General features: G+C 40.2%; 1 protein-coding gene across 1 annotated transcript; it reads right to left on the bottom strand.

Annotated features, from left to right (window-relative positions):
* Positions 1–10,851: 10,851 nt before the first annotated feature.
* Positions 10,852–14,631, bottom strand: LOC148011506 (laccase-4-like). Its single transcript, XM_087670940.1, has 6 exons — positions 14,193–14,631; positions 13,921–14,078; positions 13,500–13,747; positions 13,227–13,355; positions 12,176–13,120; positions 10,852–11,826 (listed from the first exon to the last, which is right to left on the bottom strand). The coding sequence occupies exons 1-6, from the start codon at positions 14,328–14,330 to the stop codon at positions 11,696–11,698; spliced, it is 1,749 nt and encodes a 582-aa protein (XP_087527066.1). The 5' UTR covers positions 14,331–14,631; the 3' UTR covers positions 10,852–11,695.
* Between the last annotated feature and the right edge of the window lie 2,871 nt (positions 14,632–17,502).

The raw sequence follows: 17,502 nt of genomic DNA, 5'->3' as shown, positions 1-17,502 counted from the left end.
TTTTATATAAATAATTGACATATTTGATCTTTTATCTTTTACTACTAGTGCACATTATTCAATGCACTTTGGTGTGAGGGTAAACATCTTCGAACTCAACGTATAGATGAAAAGAGAAATACCCAAGATTGTGGTGTCCTTGCTCACTTTGAGGATGCCAATGGTACCATGGAAGTTATTGTGGCTTGATCCAAGATATTCTGAAGCTTGACTTTAGACGATTCTTTATATATGTATTGGATGTGAAGTGGTTTAAAGAAGTGATAACAAATGGTGAGCATTGCACAATCAGACGTTATCCAAGTGGTTTTGTAATCATTGACTCTACAAAATTTTACCAAAACAAGAATTACACATTAGTACTACCTCAACAATGCGAGCAAGTATATATGCAAAGGCTAATTTTTTTATATGTATACATGTGTACATATAGACAATATAATAACTACTTAAGTTTATTGCTTTTGTTTTTTCAAATACAAGTTGTGTATCATCCAATGGTAAACAATAACCGATGGTGGTATGTCATCCCTATATCTAATCGTTCAAAACCAATATATAGTAATATTACCGACATGGAGATAGTAGATGACAATCCAACAATTAATGATGATGTGCATGATGACACCATAATGGATGATATACGTGATATAGTACAAGATTAACCTTGCGAGGATGTTCAAGGAAATGCAGAAGTAGATAATAATGTGATTGTCAAGGAAACACAGAAGAAGACAATAATGTGATTGTCGATGATATTGATGAAGTTATTGAGCAATATAGCAACACATCTGATAGTGGGATAGACTTATTTGTTTCGTTACTCTTGGTAACATAGACCTAGAAGTAGATAGTTTAGCAAGGGCTGATCTCATTGAAGATGAGATGGATCATTCACTATAACATACTTAATTTGCTTAATGATTCAATGTGTATTCCTAATTCTATGGTTTTTATCATGCACACATGTGCATACTCAAGAATCAATAGTCAAGTTTAAAGCTAAATTGAATTTTCCATAATAAAAAGGAAGTATTTTTTATCATCTTCAAGTAGAGAAATTACGAGATACATATTGCAATGCTTACTACTAATTGTAACGTTTCTATCGCTTACCGCTAATTACTTATATCACGCTTGTCAACTGGATGAACTGCCACTCATTAGAGAACAATGAAAAAGTAATTATTAACTTTATTTTTTTAATTCAATGATTCAATGTGTACTCTTAATTCTATGGTTTTTATCATGCGTACACGTGCATGCTCAAGAATCAATTTCAAGTGGTTAAATAATTATTAACTTTGGTTTTTTACTTATGTGAATTGCAATTTTAGGTGGTTAAATAATTGTGCATCTACTGGCGCGTCTATATTGGTGTCTATTTTCGCAGATATATAGACACAAAATTCACGTCTATTTACACGCACGTTTACACGTACTTATAGGCACAATGATAGACGCGCCCGACATTGCGTGTCTAACATGCACGTCTATGCCTCGTTTCTATTGTAGTGGTAGCCATGGTGATGCTAGCGAAGATGTTTCTTATTCAGATTCGTAGAGGAGCACCATACCTCCTCTATGGCCTTGTTTCCTTGTATATCTATTATCTATCTTTGAGCCTATAACTGCTTGCAACCACACTTTAGGTCGCAAGCACTTAAACTCCCCATGTAAATGCGTTTTATCTATAATTAATACATAGATTTTTTTTTTCAACTCTCGTGCCTTTAGATCCATTGTGTTTTTCCCAAATGCACAATTTGATGTATGGGAGGGGGATTTTCAGTTCTGTTCTTCGTGTCTATTTGCGAGTCTAAATTGCAGAAAACGCACGTCTATACTTACATCTAAAATGCAGAGTACATGTGCTATATAAATTTATTTAAAAAATAAATTAAATATCTTTTTAAAAAATGAGATTTTTGGTTTTGCATTCGCATCTATTAGCGCTTGTAAAAGCATGTCTATGAACGTGTCTATATACCCGTTTAATTTTCCATGTAGATGCACTGGTAGATGCATAAGAGAAATTAAATAAACAACAATTTTGTTTTTCCTATGCGTTTGTATTAATGCTTGTATATGCGCATCTACAATGTGTCTATTGTTGCGTGTAAATTTCCTCATACATGCGACTATAGACGCGAAATGGTAGACGCACAAATAGACGGGCTGGTAGATGCGGCCATAAGATTTTCTCTCAATTCAAAAATCGCATCTAAAAGTGCGTCTAAGAGGCCTTTTTATTGTAGTGATAGAACTTTGACCGCAGCTTCTTGCGAAGGGACGGAGGTCTCAATGGAGGAGTTGGAATTCTCGAGGGGATATAGTCCAAAGGTGATGACGTGTTTAGGATTTGTCATATCTATATTTTATATGTGACAACTAATTTGAGTGTTTTAATGTATAATACAAAATATATAGTGCAGTGTGGTTGCACGGATGACATTTTCACGTGGATCGTATTGACAAAATACTCTCCACAATGAACTGTGGTATCATGGCAAGGTTCGAGCAGGAGAGTCGACGACAAGTGATGGATCCAAACACAGTTATAGATGAGATGGAGTATTTTGGAAACTTGCAAAGTATTATTACAGTGGATTACCGTAGCTTCTCCATGATACTATTCGATGTGTAGTGGTTCAAAGTGGTACTTGAAGGAGCTGAAGCAACAGTTCGACGAGGTCCATCTGGATTTCTCGAAATAGATTCTGAAAAAAAATGGACGGATTTATGCGACACCTTTGTGTTACCGGCCCATTGTAAACAGGTTCATGAACTCATTTGTTTGTTAATTGTATTATGACATGATACATGTCACAATAGTTTAATCTCTCTTGTACGTATTTGTGAACATGTAATCTTCTATCCAACCCCCGACAACCTCAATGGTGGTATGTTATACCTTTAGCTCCCCGAAGTGCGAGAGTATATGATCAAAGCTATGTTTCGAGCATAGATAAGGACAATATGAAAATAGAGAGGTCCATATTGCAAGGGGTGGAGGTCACCGAAAGCTTGGAGCATGTAGAGGAGCCAACATTGGCTAACAATGATGAAAATACAGGAGTCCAAAAATTCTTTAAGAACGAGGTGGACTCATCCTTTTGTGGTGACATATCTATCGACCTTCTTGTGTATCTAGAGTTGTGTCAGGAGATTGACATGGGACCATAGGTTACTTTATACTTGGAGCATTCACTTACTCAATTCGTTGACTAATCGCTTATAAGGATACATAAAATATGCATTTTAAGTGAGATCATTTTTTAAGGATTTATATTACCATGCTTTGTAAGATTTAAATTGATTATGCTAACATCATTTTTTATCTGTGCAGGTGACATTTTTAGGATGAGTCGAGAGATGAGCGATAAGGAGTTGCAGGATATCTTCATGCACATGTCTCCAGATTAGATAGCGAGATTCAGAGACATGGGGGACCAGGATCTGTCTCGGACATCATCAAGCTGCTCTACTAGATCTACTTCGGCGCGATTAGATGCTTCAACTTCGAGTAAACGAGGTCGACGCTCCAGACTTGGGCCAGAGGGAGGGAGTGCTTCAGGGTCAGGGGGATGCTGTAGAGATACGGAGGCATTGAGCCCACGGTTGGCATGGGATACATGTGCGACTCCTCGCTCTCGTGGCGGTTCTAGGAAGCGTGGCTCAAGTGGATGCTGTGGAGACACGAACGCGATGTCTCCATCTCATCATTCTATTAAAGTTGCATCCAAGTTTTTTCACACCTGTGGGGATGTCTACTCTAGTTACTCTGGCTTTTGCTCAGTTGTCTACAAGTGGCACCCCTATGGGTGCTACACCAATAGATACTACCCTAGTCGGTACACCGAATGTACATGGGTCTCCTAGATATGCCCAAGAGCGTGGACGTCGATGGGAGAGGACCCATCTTAGGCATATCCCAGAGGAATATGCCTATCTTGTCGATGATAGGTCAGGAGCCATCATCATGAATGATCAGGGGAGGAGGGTGATGGCTCGCATGAGAGAGTTGTGCCAATAAGTTTTTCGACATGATGTCTTAGATCATTGGAAAAACATACCGGAGGGGAGCAAAGACTACATAGTAGCATCCTTGCATGAGGAGTTTTTGGTTCCAGCCACATCAGATAGATTTTCTACAGGCTGGATGATGGATTGCATGCATGCATATATGTCACACAAATGATCAGATGCACGCAAGGCACTCAAGAGTGGGACTGTAAAGCCCGAGTGGCTAGATGCGGATGACTAGCGCCGACTGAGGGAGGATGCTACACAGATTCTCTAGGACGTTGAAGTCAGCAGCGCGAGGCGGCGAGGGCATGACTAGAGACCGGAGTGGTCCATCAACTTGGGAGTGGCGACCATAGGACATATCTGGAGGACTTTGTAAGTTTTTCTTGCTTATTTTTTTGCAATATCATTTATACTGACAATCATGTTCTAATAGTTAGTATTTTGTTTTCTTTGCAGCACTCCATTACAAATCGTGTTCCGACCGGCCTTGAGACTCGATATGCAGAGAGGCATGGTCTCATTGCATTGATCGACTGATTGTATAGACGTGGCGGCCCTGTAAGTCACTCATCTTTCTTGTCCGTAGTTACCATGTTTAATTAGAATGCATTATTGTATGGTGGACTGATGTGTAGTTGTTTCTTTTTTTGCAAAGTCCGTTCGATGCTCCTTTTTTGCGACGGGATGAGCTTTCGAATGGCGAGGATTTATAGCTCGCCCTTGGATCCCTAGAGCTCACACACCCTTCTTTTTTGGTTGCCTGATTTGTACTGTAAACATTTTCTATATAGTAGTGATATCTTGTCATGATTATACCAGTCGCTTTCATTATGTGATCATGTATTTATTTCATATATTAGTGTTATGATTTCAGTACACTTTGTTTTTGTTTACACGAGCATTGTACACAGTGCAAAAACTATTTTGTATGGCCTAAGCTGCCATGCCCCATAAATTTTTTTTCCATGTTATCGTCACTATTAGCGTCGCAAATTTACCTGCACCTGTCGTTATTTGCGTCGTTATCAGCGTCGATCAGTGTCGCTAATAACGATGCTAATACCGACTGTTCTATGGCATCGCCAATAACGATGCTTTTTGCGACGAGAGGGACAAATTTTGTTATTTACATTTTCGTTGCTTTTAACGTCGGTATAATGCCTATATCTTGTAGTGATTGAATATTGATGCTTAGCATCCTTTAAGTCATTCATATTTGACTTATACTATAATAAATGAAGGACGTATCCATGAAAACTTCAACAAGAATATAAGCAAAAATGGTTTAAAATGTAAGGTGCATCATTGATATGTACCTCAAAATAATAATTGAAACACGAATGTCCAAATATTTGTTGATATAGCTAGTAATATATTAGACAAGTATTTTGATGGCTATTCCAATGGATATTCTAATATCTATTTTGACATGTGCAAAGTAAATGTACTAACATATATACCAACAAATGTAGAGAAAAAAAGAGGGATTTGGCCATTTTGGGAGCCAAATTTATATTGTCTATATCTACTATCCTATCGAATATGGAATATTATTCAAACTTGTATAAAATCCAAACACTAATAAATTAGTATTTAAAAAACTAAATAAGAGTTTTATATTCACTGCAACACATACTATAAAATGCTTGAATATATTATGAAAATACACAAATGACCAAATGACACAATAGTAAATGAATACGTATAATTCCAAATGATACAACCATAATTGATTACATATATAAAACTATTAATATAATAATAGCATTAAATATATTTATACTAGAGAAGGATGATATTCTTGTTCTACCCTTTATCATACAATTGGCAATAATCAATATGTTTAGTGTATATTCTCTCTCCTCTCCCTCTCTCATTTCCTTTTCTCTCTTCCTCTCCCTCTCTCATTTCCTTTTCTCTCTTTCTCTCCCTCTCTCGTATACGCTCCCTCCCTCTCCCTCTCCCTCTCTTTCTCTCTTTCCCTATCATGTTTAATGGTTTTTCTCTCTTTTTCTCTCTCCTCTCCCTCTCTCATTTTTTTCTCTCTTTCTCCCATTTTTTATCCCTCTTATTTTTTTCTCTCTTTCTCTCCCTCTCTCATTTCCTCTCCCTCCCTCACCCTCCCCCTCTCTTTCTTTCTTTTTCTATTATGTTTAATGTTTTTTCTCTCTCCTCTCTCTCTCTCTCATTTCTTTTTCTCTCTCTCTCTCTCTCTCCCTCTCTCATTTCCTCTCCCTCCCTCACCCTCACTCTCTCTTTCTCCCTTTCCCTATTATGTTTAACATCTTTTCTCTCTTTTTCTCTCTCCTCTCCCTTTCTCATTTCCTTTTGCTCTCTTCCTCTCCCTCTCTCATTTCTTCTCCCTCCCTCACCCTCTCCCTCTCTTTCTCTCTTTCCCTATTATATTTAATGTTTTTTCTCTCTTTTCCTCTCCATCCCCCTCTCTTTCTCTCTCCCTCTCTTTCTCTCTTTCAATGTTTCCCTCTCCCTCCCTCTCCCTCTCTCATTTCCCTATTATGTTCAATGTCTCCCTCTCCCTCTCTTTCTCTCTAATTTCCTCTCCCTCTCTTTCTCTCTACCCTTTATCATACAATTGGCAATAATCAATATGTTTAGTGTATATTCTCTCTCCTCTCCCTCTCTCATTTCCTTTTCTCTCTTCCTCTCCCTCTCTCATTTCCTTTTCTCTCTTTCTCTCCCTCTCTCGTATACGCTCCCTCCCTCTCCCTCTCCCTCTCCCTCTCTTTCTCTCTTTCCCTATCATGTTTAATGGTTTTTCTCTCTTTTTCTCTCTCCTCTCCCTCTCTCATTTTTCTCTCTCTTTCTCCCATTTTTTATCCCTCTTATTTTTTTCTCTCTTTCTCTCCCTCTCTCATTTCCTCTCCCTCCCTCACCCTCCCCCTCTCTTTCTTTCTTTTTCTATTATGTTTAATGTTTTTTCTCTCTCCTCTCTCTCTCTCTCATTTCTTTTTCTCTCTCTCTCTCTCTCTCCCTCTCTCATTTCCTCTCCCTCCCTCACCCTCACTCTCTCTTTCTCCCTTTCCCTATTATGTTTAACATCTTTTCTCTCTTTTTCTCTCTCCTCTCCCTTTCTCATTTCCTTTTGCTCTCTTCCTCTCCCTCTCTCATTTCTTCTCCCTCCCTCACCCTCTCCCTCTCTTTCTCTCTTTCCCTATTATATTTAATGTTTTTTCTCTCTTTTCCTCTCCATCCCCCTCTCTTTCTCTCTTTCAATGTTTCCCTCTCCCTCCCTCTCCCTCTCTCATTTCCCTATTATGTTCAATGTCTCCCTCTCCCTCTCTTTCTCTCTAATTTCCTCTCCCTCTCTCAATACACACAAATTATACAAAAAACAAGTAAAAGAGAGAGAGAAAACTCCCTCTCCCTCTCCCTCTCTCATTTTCTCTCCCTCCCCCTCTCCCTCTCTCTCTCTCTCTTTCCTCTCCCTCCCTCTCCCTTTCCCTCTCTTTCTCTCTCATTTCCTCTCCCTTTCTCAATACACACGGATTATACCTCATTTCCTCTCCCTCTCTTTCTCTCTCCCTCCCTCTCCCTCTCTTTCTCTCTCATTTCCTCTCCCTCTCTCAATACACACAAATTATACCAAAAATGAAGTGAAAGAGAGAGAGAAAATCCCTCTTGCTCTCTTATTTTCTCTCTCTCCCTCTCCCTCTCCCTCTCTCAATACACACGGATTATACCAAAAACAAGTAAGAGAGAGAGAGGGAGAGAAAACTCCCTCTCCCTCTCTCATTTTCTCTCCCTCCCCCTCTCCCTCTCCCTCTCTTTCTATCTCCTCCCTCTCCCTCTCTTTCTCTCTCATTACTCTCCCTCTCTCAGTACACATGAATCATACCAAAAACAAGTAAAAGAGAGAGATAAAACGCAAAAGCAAAGAAAGAATGGACAATGCACTCACCGTAAAGGCTCGAAGAAGGGTTTGGCGGTGCCTCTTCGCCCTCCATACAGCTCCTACCCTTCTTCACGAATGGCGTTGGCAACGGCGGTGGCAGTGAGAAGCCTTCTTTCTCTCTTTCTCTCCCTCTCAGAAAGATGGTCACTCTCCCTCTCGTTCTCTCTTTCATGAATGCACGAAAAATGACGTGCTCGGGTTTCGACCCGCGTTTTTTTCCTCTGGTTACCGTCGCTATTTGTCGTCGCTAACGCACGTCGCTATAGCCTCATATCCTTGTAGTGAATGCTAGATGTTGATTCTCATAAATTGATGCTTTGCACCCTAATGGTATCTTTGCTTTGGGTACAACCTCCCCCTTTCCACCGCCCTGCCCCGAGAGGCATATTTTCAACTGTGACTTAAGACAGTATGGAAGGGGGGCAAATGTGGTAGTAATCCATATGGGCAAGTAGTGAGTACCCCTCCTTAAAGGATTTTAGGACTATCATTAATAGATATCTAATTGAAAAAAAGGCTATTGCTAGAGAGTGGTAGACCTCTCAAAATACTATCATAAAATTTATTTTCAAGGTATTAACTTTCTATGAAAGCCCCAGACAATATTTGTTAATCTTAATGAGAAAGAAATAACAAGATGAGAGAGATGCCTTGTCACATAGATATGTTAGGGTGAATCCCATGGATATGATAGTATTGATAGATACTCTTGCACATAGCTACCTTGAGAAATTGTGAAAAAAACCCAAATCGTGCAAAGCTCACCTTAATAAAATCCCAAGGGATGTGATAACTGGATTTGTCAAGGTCTACATTGACTAGCATGCACTTCTTAGCAATGGACAAGCAAAAATCCAATGCAAGGACTATATAGAAGATGATGTGATCCTAGGGAGGTTATTCATAAATATATGTATGTATCACGTGGGTTCAACATAAGGGATTTTTCAAATACCATTTTTACATATTTTTTACATACAAAAGGGTCCCATATAAAGGGTTACTTATAGATTCAATAGAAAGGTCGTGTTTTATTAATGAAAAATTCACAGATAATGACATTTATAAATAGGCCTTGAATGCATGTGATATAGAGGGTATACATATAGTGAACTACCTGGGGATGTGATAAAATAGTTTTTAAACCAAAAATGAAGTTGTTCTATTTTTATGAACTATTCTTGGAAATATCTCCAAAGTGCTAATGAAGCCTTTACAATGACTTTTTAGCCAACATTGAGCATGGTAAGTGGCAACCACTAGCTAACCTTATGCCTCTCTAGCTCTTTACATATTAGTATGATGAGCCCAATGTTCACCTTGGCAAGCATGGTGCTACTTGAGATATAATCATTTAAAATAGTAGTCAAGTCACTACCCACAAAATCTCATTAATCCTAAAAGAACTTGATATGTGCATGGCCCTAGGATTTTTGCCCACCATGATTGAATAAGGCTTTTTCCCTATGACAATAGGTTTAGAGGGGAATTTGCCTTTGGATAGGCCAATGAAGGTCCTGAGATCCTCTTGATGAGTGCAATAAATCTTAAATTTATTACTCACAACTATAGAGACATGAGCATCAAAGACATTTGCAACCTTGGCATCCATTGTATTGTCTAGGCTCCCAAGATTGATTTTAGTGGCTTAAATTTGCCAATTGGCTATACGTTTACATATTCCTTTTATTTTTTAAAAAGTTGAGTAGGTTGAGCTTTAATTTTGAGGATTTTATTCCCCGACATTTCTAAGGTATATCAAGGTTATGAAGGCTCCTTCACTAGTTATCCGTGAAATTTCCCTAATACATTTACATTTTGGGATATATGTTGAGACATTTGCAACATTATTGTGTACTTAAGGTTCATGTAAATTTTGATCAATTAATTATTTGTGAGTACAAACATGCAAACATTTCAGGACAATATTACATTGAATATTAAGATAAGTGTAACTCTATTGAAAAAGGTAATGAATTAGAGATGATTGGGTTGGAGGGATAAATTAAGTATTGATTATACATAAATGATAATCTCAAATAGAGCTCATATACTACATAAAGTTCAAGAATCAAGATAGGAGGGGTTATGAAAATGTATATTCTTGGATATTAAATAGAGGTCTTGAAGATATTTAGGTTTGTAGTGAAGGAAACAAGAGAAATATATATAATAAAGTGTAAAGCTTAAGAGCTACAACAATACTCATGGGGAAAGAAGGGCCATTGTCATAAGAATAGATACAATGATATTCAAAGTAAGCCAGTTATACATCACTTTTGGTATCTATGTTATTGAAAAGATCAGAAATCCAAATCACCTTTGGGTAAGTAAAAGTTGATATGCATATAAAATTATGATACATGTGTTCCTCATCGTGCATATAAGGATTTTGAGATGTTTAACTTTCAACCACAACATAATTAATTATTCCATTGTATGTACCACAATTTACCTCAATGTGTGTACTTGCAAGTAAGTCCATGGTGCACACACACATATACAACTTGTCCTTTGACCTATTCTATAAATTCCACATATATACCAGCAAGCACATATACAAACCTACAACTTGGGCTTCTTTTACTAGTAGTATGCAAATTAGAAAGGCATACACAAATTAACACACACACACACACACACACACTCTCTCTCTCTCTCTCTCTCTCTCTCTCTCTCTCTCTCTCTCTCTCTCCATTATTGGAGTTTCCTAGACACACTACAAATATTGGACTTAGACTATAGGGCTTATACCATTGGTAGCATCCATAAATGTTATGTAGATTTTTATGATGTACCTAGCCTAGGTATTATATAAATCTATACAAGTTTATTGCAATCTATTTGCTTGGATATGATAGTGGTTGCACACACACACACACTCACTCACATACAAAGACTAACTTTTTGTACTTTATGTCAATTAGTATTGTACAATAGAATGATAGAGATGTCCTCAAGAAGTATATCATCTAATAGATGTACCTTGTTGATTTTAATGATAGCACATACATACCCTAGGGCAATGATATATCCACCCACATATACACATAGACATGACTAGTTTATGTGATTGAAGGCAAGAAATATGAGTTAACTCAACTTAGAAGATCCAAGTCAAAAATTACACACTCACATGCACTCTTACTAGTTTTCCTTACTTGTTTTCTATACTCTTACATGTGCACATGCATGCGTCCATGCGTGCACACACACACATACATGCATGCACTTAGACATACTTATGGTTTAGCATTATAGCCACCACTCACATAGCTAGCAGTGCCACATATGTATCATTGTCCATTTGTCCAAGGGGTGAAGAGTTTGCCATATCTACACAAACTATAGAGATGAGTGTAACATTATGGCTCAGGCAGCTTGATGATACTGACATTAATCGTACCATATACTTGAGAGAGTTCGGTTGTAGTTTTGGCTTTGCCATTATTGGAGGAAGCTCAAGAAACTTAAGTGGCCTCAAATCGAATTTGTGCAAATAGTGGGGTTGAGGCGATGGGTAAGGGGTCATGTGGGGGGAGACTAAAGAAAAGAAATGTTCATGTTATGATGTTGTGCAATGCATTAACTATGAATGTGATGCCAAGGCTTGAGATGAGAGGAAAGAGATGCTCATGAGATGAAGGTATACAAACAAGGTAGGAGAACAAAAGGTTGTGGAATCAAGGATTATTATTGCCCAAGCCCATTTTTGACAAGAGGTGGTGGTCTTAGATGGAAGCTACAATCTTAGCAAGGAGGAAGGTCAGAAGGTGGTGGAATCAAGGACTGCTCAGGCCTTGGCCCATTTTCAACAAGAAAGGCCATATCCAACCCCAAAGATGTGTGCAACTCAAGATGACAATGCATAAACCAAACACCTGCAAAATATGGTTAGATGATGAGCTCTCTCTCTCTCTCTCTCTCTCTCTCCACACACATGCTTGAACACATCTATACATGTGAGTGTCTTTATACATATGTCTCTATATGCGCATATGTATATACAAGTGTATAAATATATGAATATGCAAACTTTAGATGTGTGTGTATAGGTGTGCATGTATGAGCGCACGCATATATACATGCACGACAATGCTTAACATACCATCGAGCAATATTCGAGCGTACACGCACACACATGTTAAGACATACTAACTACCCTTGCTCACATGCTATCCCTAACGCTCGTAAATGTCAACACTATTGCGACAGTGTTGATTATAATACCTGGATTGTCGGCTTGAAACCTGAGGGCCACCCAACCACCTTGCGGGACGCCCATGGTGTTGCGTTCGGGAGGGTCAAGGAGGTTAAAGTTGTTGGGGTCAGTGGTGCTGTTGTAGTTGCCAAAGCCTTGGCCAACTACGAAGAAGTTGTAGCCGTGGAGGTGGATGGGGTGGTTCTCGGGGGCGACGATGCGGGTGTCCTGTAGCACCAGCTGGACGGAGGCGTTGAAGGGGATGTAGCTGAGGCGGGTGCCGGACTTGGCGGTGAGGCTGGCCGGCTGAGTGCCGGTGAAGTCGAATGTGGCGGTGGGGTTGTCCGGGAAGTTGGTGACGAAGACGCCGGGCGTCTTAAAGTAGTGGGCCTGCAGGAGGGCCGTCTGGGGCAGAACGAAGGAGATGTTGTTGATGGCGCCCGCCAGCTTGCCTCCCAGGGAGCAGGTCGGGCAGGGCTGGATGGCCAGACCCACCGTGAAGAACAGGTGGCGGTCCACGGTCTGGGGCACCTTGGCTGGGAACGCGGACGAGGCCAGGCTGCGGAGGCTGCTACAAAATTGGGCGGCGGCGGGTGTGTCGTTGAGGGCCGGCATGACGGGAAGCTGCGGAGGGCTCATAGTGATTATACTGTTACTAGCATTACTGAGGATGTCGTAAGAGACGATGGCCGTGGTGGTGGTGTTGTCCAGAGTGACGTTGGGTGCGATGTAGGGGCTGGCTGCCAGGTAGTAGCTGGCACCGGATGTCTGATCGGCAGTGAAGAGGACGTTGGTGGTCTGGCCGGGCGTGATGAGGATGCGGTCCACCTGCATGGGCTTGGTATACACAGCGTCGACTTCTACCACCGTCAGCTTGTGGCTGGCGAGGCTCACGAACAGCTCCCCGTTCATGCCTGCGTTGATGATCCGGAGCATGTACGTCTTGCCCGGCTCGACGCTCAGCGTGGTGGTGCCTACTCATTGCACCCATTTATATTGATAAGGTTAGTGTTTGATCTCATGTCCATCAGCAGTGATTACTGAGACCAATTAATGACGTATTTATGAGACATAACCTACCCGCTTTGGAGCAGGGATACAGGGCTCCAGGCTGCCCGTTGACGGTGTAGGCTTCCGATACGTTGGGCGCCCCTCCGGTCTGCCTCGCCTGCTGGATCACAGCTTCCACGCTGGCCTTCCACCATTCGCCTGCGCGAGAAAATTCGCATAATTAATACAATTTCGACGAGTATTAGTAATTTATTCCTGAGAATATAGCACCGATTATTTGTGAATTAGTATTTGGCGGATATCTGCTAGAGCTGGTAATTAGTATGATTAATTAATAATTACCTAGGAGTATGGGTATCTCCTGTGCCGGCGGAGGGAAGGGGTAGGCAGTGCTACCCTGCTTGGGGAGGATGATGAGGGCGCCGTAGACGGTGGAGCGCATCCAGGTGAGGTGGGCGTGCCACCACAGGGTGCCGCGCTGGCCGACCAGCGTGAAGTTGTAGGTGTAGGCGGTGCCGGGCTTCATGGGGCACTGCGTGATGTATCCCGGCCCGTCGGCCCAGCCGGTGCGGAGCTGCCTTACGCCGTGCCTGATGGCCGGGGCAGAGAGACAGCACATTAATACTAATAACTCAATTATCTAGTAAGTAGTCTAGATATATTCTTACAGTTTTAATCTATTGTATCCTCTTACGAATCGTGATGATCAGTAGTGACATTAATAGATGGATTGACTGGTGATTTATTGGAATAAAGTAATTACCAGTGGATGGTAATGTTCTTGCCCGCCGGCAGCTCGTTGGAGACCTTGACGAGCACGCGGTCGCCCTCCCGCGCCACCACCGTCGGCCCGGGGAACTCGCCGTTTACCGTGGGAATTGCCTTCGTGGAGCAAAGGCGTGTCACATTCGTCATCCTCACCTGGGCAGGCAGTAAATCGACTTAATTAAACTAATCCTTTTTTCAAATCTCCGAGTCCAATTAGCTGACATTTTAAATTGCCAGCCGCACAGGATCACTTTGGCTTATACTTACGTGGAAATCGTAGCGCCGCGTCGTCGTCTCCCCGCATGCCGGCTGGACGACCTTCCTGGACATGAGCAGCATTAAGCAGCACATGGCGGCCGCCTGCATCAATACGATCTTCATCAGCGCATGCCGCAGCGGCACCATTTTGATATCTTGATCGAGCTGATTGCGGCCTTAATGGCGTCGCCCCTTTGGTTGAGTACACAATTGCGTGACCTTATGGATCAGACAAAGCTTGTGCTTGCTACTGCAGCCTATATATTGCATCAGAATGCCAATGTCGATCACGATTGAGACCATGAACGGCCCTAGAAAGGATGATTAGCAAGCAGCGGGCGAATGGGAATCTGGTAGAACGTCCACTTGATATTGCAGAAGGAAATCAAGCGCGATACGTAAACTAAAGTTTATTGTGGTTATATTAACCTCTGATCATCACCATGAAACATCAACTCAACCTCTTAATCGGGGACAACTGTGGTTCATCTTTTTTTCGCTAGTACATCAGATCAAGTCGCTCGTTCTCCAACTCGATTAGTGCCCTATAAGGCCCACGTTGCGGTTTAGTCGGACTGATTAGCATTTGGTGACCCCTCCCTTTCGCATCTCACTCTCTCGGATAGGTACGTCCCTCCTCCTTTGGCGCCCTAATTTCTTCTAATCACCCCCCATTTCACGATCATTAAAATTTTAATCCCACTCAAGTTTCAACTTCTTCTTGTGCCCCTGCGCGCATGAAAGGCGGCTTTAAAATCGAAGTTCAAATAGTACGTACCAAAACATTAATAAATAAACGACCTAGTATTATAGTGACCCCATACCGTCGCTCGTAAAGACTTCTTCTAGCTTGACCCTCAAAGACGTCAAAGTCTACAAATATGTCAAATCTTTTTGTTTCCAAGTTCCAACAGCCTACATGCAAGTTGATGAGTCTTATATCTGTATGCGCACACACGAGCGTAAAGTATGGGTGGATATTTGTTTGCCATATGTAGGCCTAATGTTCTCGTTTGAAGCTAACATTAGCCTTAGGGGGGGGGGGGCGGGGGGCGTATGATGGTATTCTTCACAAGAAATTTGCCCTTATCTATAGCTTTTTAAATTAAAAATTTGGATTGCTCTACAAATTCGAGAACTGTTTTAGGGGCTTTTGTAGAGAGAATAGATCACATGTATTGGGGTAAAGGCCAATGTGGATAGCCACCCATCTTACTCACTAATGCTAACTATATATATGCATACTCATTCTTTATTCTTTGAATAATAAGGTGTTGCTTACAAGAAAGCTATTGAAGGCACCATAAATATAACATTCTCTCTTAATATGTGTGTGTGTGTGCAATTTGAATTCTCCTTCTAGCCCCATCAATTAGTGTTAGAGTGGATGGGAACCTTTAATCAATGTCATAAGTATAAAATTTCATGATCTTCATTTTAGACAAGTTTCAATGTACGCAAAGAGATTGAAAATTTCTCAAAGTGTTTGCTCTATTTTTCAATTTGAGACTACTTCGAGCTTCGTCTTTTACTTGTAAATGTTACACATTTTATTTCGTTCTTTTCTACGATTCTACACAAATTGTTCAAAACTTACCAAATAGATGAAGGCTTACAATGTTCACTATAGAGACATTGTACAGAGATTACTTTGCATTGATAACTAGTGAGATAGATTATTTAAAACAAGTAGTTTTAGATTACAAGTTGTCTGATACAAATTACATATTATAGGTTTTTCAATTTTGAAGTTTACTATCTGACTATCATTGTATGGAGCAACTGTTACTAGTGTAGAGACTTTTATATATATGCTATAGCAATTCTTGAGCAACAACTTTAGGGAGATTATTATGTTGATGTACTATTGAACAACACGATTTGTTATCCTACACCACAACAGAAACGAGGCATAGACGCGCATGTTAGACATGCAAAGTCGGGTGCGTCTATCATTGCGTCTATATGTGCGTGTAAAAGAGCGTGTAAATAGACGCGAATTTTGCATCTATATATCCACGCAAATAGACGCGAATATAGACGCGTAATTATGTATACATATACACAATATTAGTAATTATATTGTGTATATATATCACATGTATACATATAAAAAAATTAGCTTTTACAGATATACTTGCTCACATTATTGAGGTAGTACTAATGTGCCATTCTTGTTTTGGTGAAATTTTATAAAGTCAATGATTACAAAACCACGTGGATGACGTCTGATTATGCAATGCTCACCATTTGTTACCACTTCTTTAAACCACTTCACATTCAGTACATATATAAAGAATCGTCTGAAGCCAAGCTTCAGAATATCTTGGATCAAGCCACAATAACCTTCCATGGTACCATTGGCATCCTCGAAGTGAGCAAGGACATCACAATCTTGGGTATTTCTCTTTTCATCTATACATTGAGTTCGAAGATGTTTATCCTCACACCAAATAGCATTGAATAATGTGCACTAGTAGTAAAAGATTAAGATCAAACATGTCAATTTATTATATAAAATATAACTAGAAACAAATTAATTGATAGTATGTCTCACCTTTGATAAGCAACCTCGTACGTATTCCCACTCTTTCTGAGATATATTAATCTCCTCCTCTTTTTCGATTCTCTCCATTTTCTCATGTAACCAATCTATATAAATATGATGTGGGAGCGCATTTAGATGATCTAGAATGAGACATTACGTCCATATCTAGTGTGAAATGCTTGTCTTTCGCTTTTTCTTCTTGCCCTTGCTTCATTATATAGTGTCACCCGTTTTCTCATTACATCACTATTGAGCACACAAAAACTATTTAACTTACAAAGTTCTTCTTTTGTTAGCACTTTACTCATTCCTTTTCCTTGCGGTATTATAGAGGTCATCCTCAAGTCTTCATCGTCTTTCCATAGTCATGGTTGAGAGGGGTCCACTTCAGCAAGATATTCAGAGATATAAACAAGGGATGATTGCACTAACCAACCCTCAGCCATGCTTCCCTCAGGCCGTGCTTTTTGCCTCACAAAATCTTTCAAGGTTTTCATGAAGCGCTCAAGAAAAAACATCCACCTTGCATAAACTGCCCCACAAAGTGCGATCTCATCAATCAAATGTACGAGTAAATGTAATTGAGTAGTCAAAATTGATCGAGGAAAAATTTCCTCCACCAAACAAACCACCTCAACAGATAATACTCGAGCATCTTGCAACGTGTTTGGATCAATTTCCTTTGAGCTCACGTATCTGTCAGGATATTTTTGACAATTGTTTATTTTTGTGTAGAAATTCAAATATATATAATGAAAAAATACAATGTAT

This window comes from Lygodium microphyllum, chromosome 28, assembly GCF_053477565.2.
Source record: "Lygodium microphyllum isolate KBCC chromosome 28, Lygodium_microphyllum_v1.1.10, whole genome shotgun sequence".
Taxonomy (NCBI): Eukaryota; Viridiplantae; Streptophyta; class Polypodiopsida; order Schizaeales; family Lygodiaceae; genus Lygodium; species Lygodium microphyllum.
The sequence above is the reverse complement of the archived record's forward strand: the minus strand, read 5'-3'. Positions and strand labels throughout refer to the sequence as shown.

Excerpts from the sequence above, each read along its gene's own strand:
- LOC148011506 (XM_087670940.1), bottom strand. The coding sequence starts at position 14,330 with ATGGTGCCGCTGCGGCATGCGCTGATGAAGATCGTATTGATGCAGGCG. Across the intron at positions 14,079-14,192 it reads CGCGGCGCTACGATTTCCAC|GTGAGGATGACGAATGTGAC; the intron begins GTAAGTATAAGC and ends CTGCCTGCCCAG. Across the intron at positions 13,121-13,226 it reads GTATCCCTGCTCCAAAGCGG|GCACCACCACGCTGAGCGTC; the intron begins GTAGGTTATGTC and ends TGCAATGAGTAG.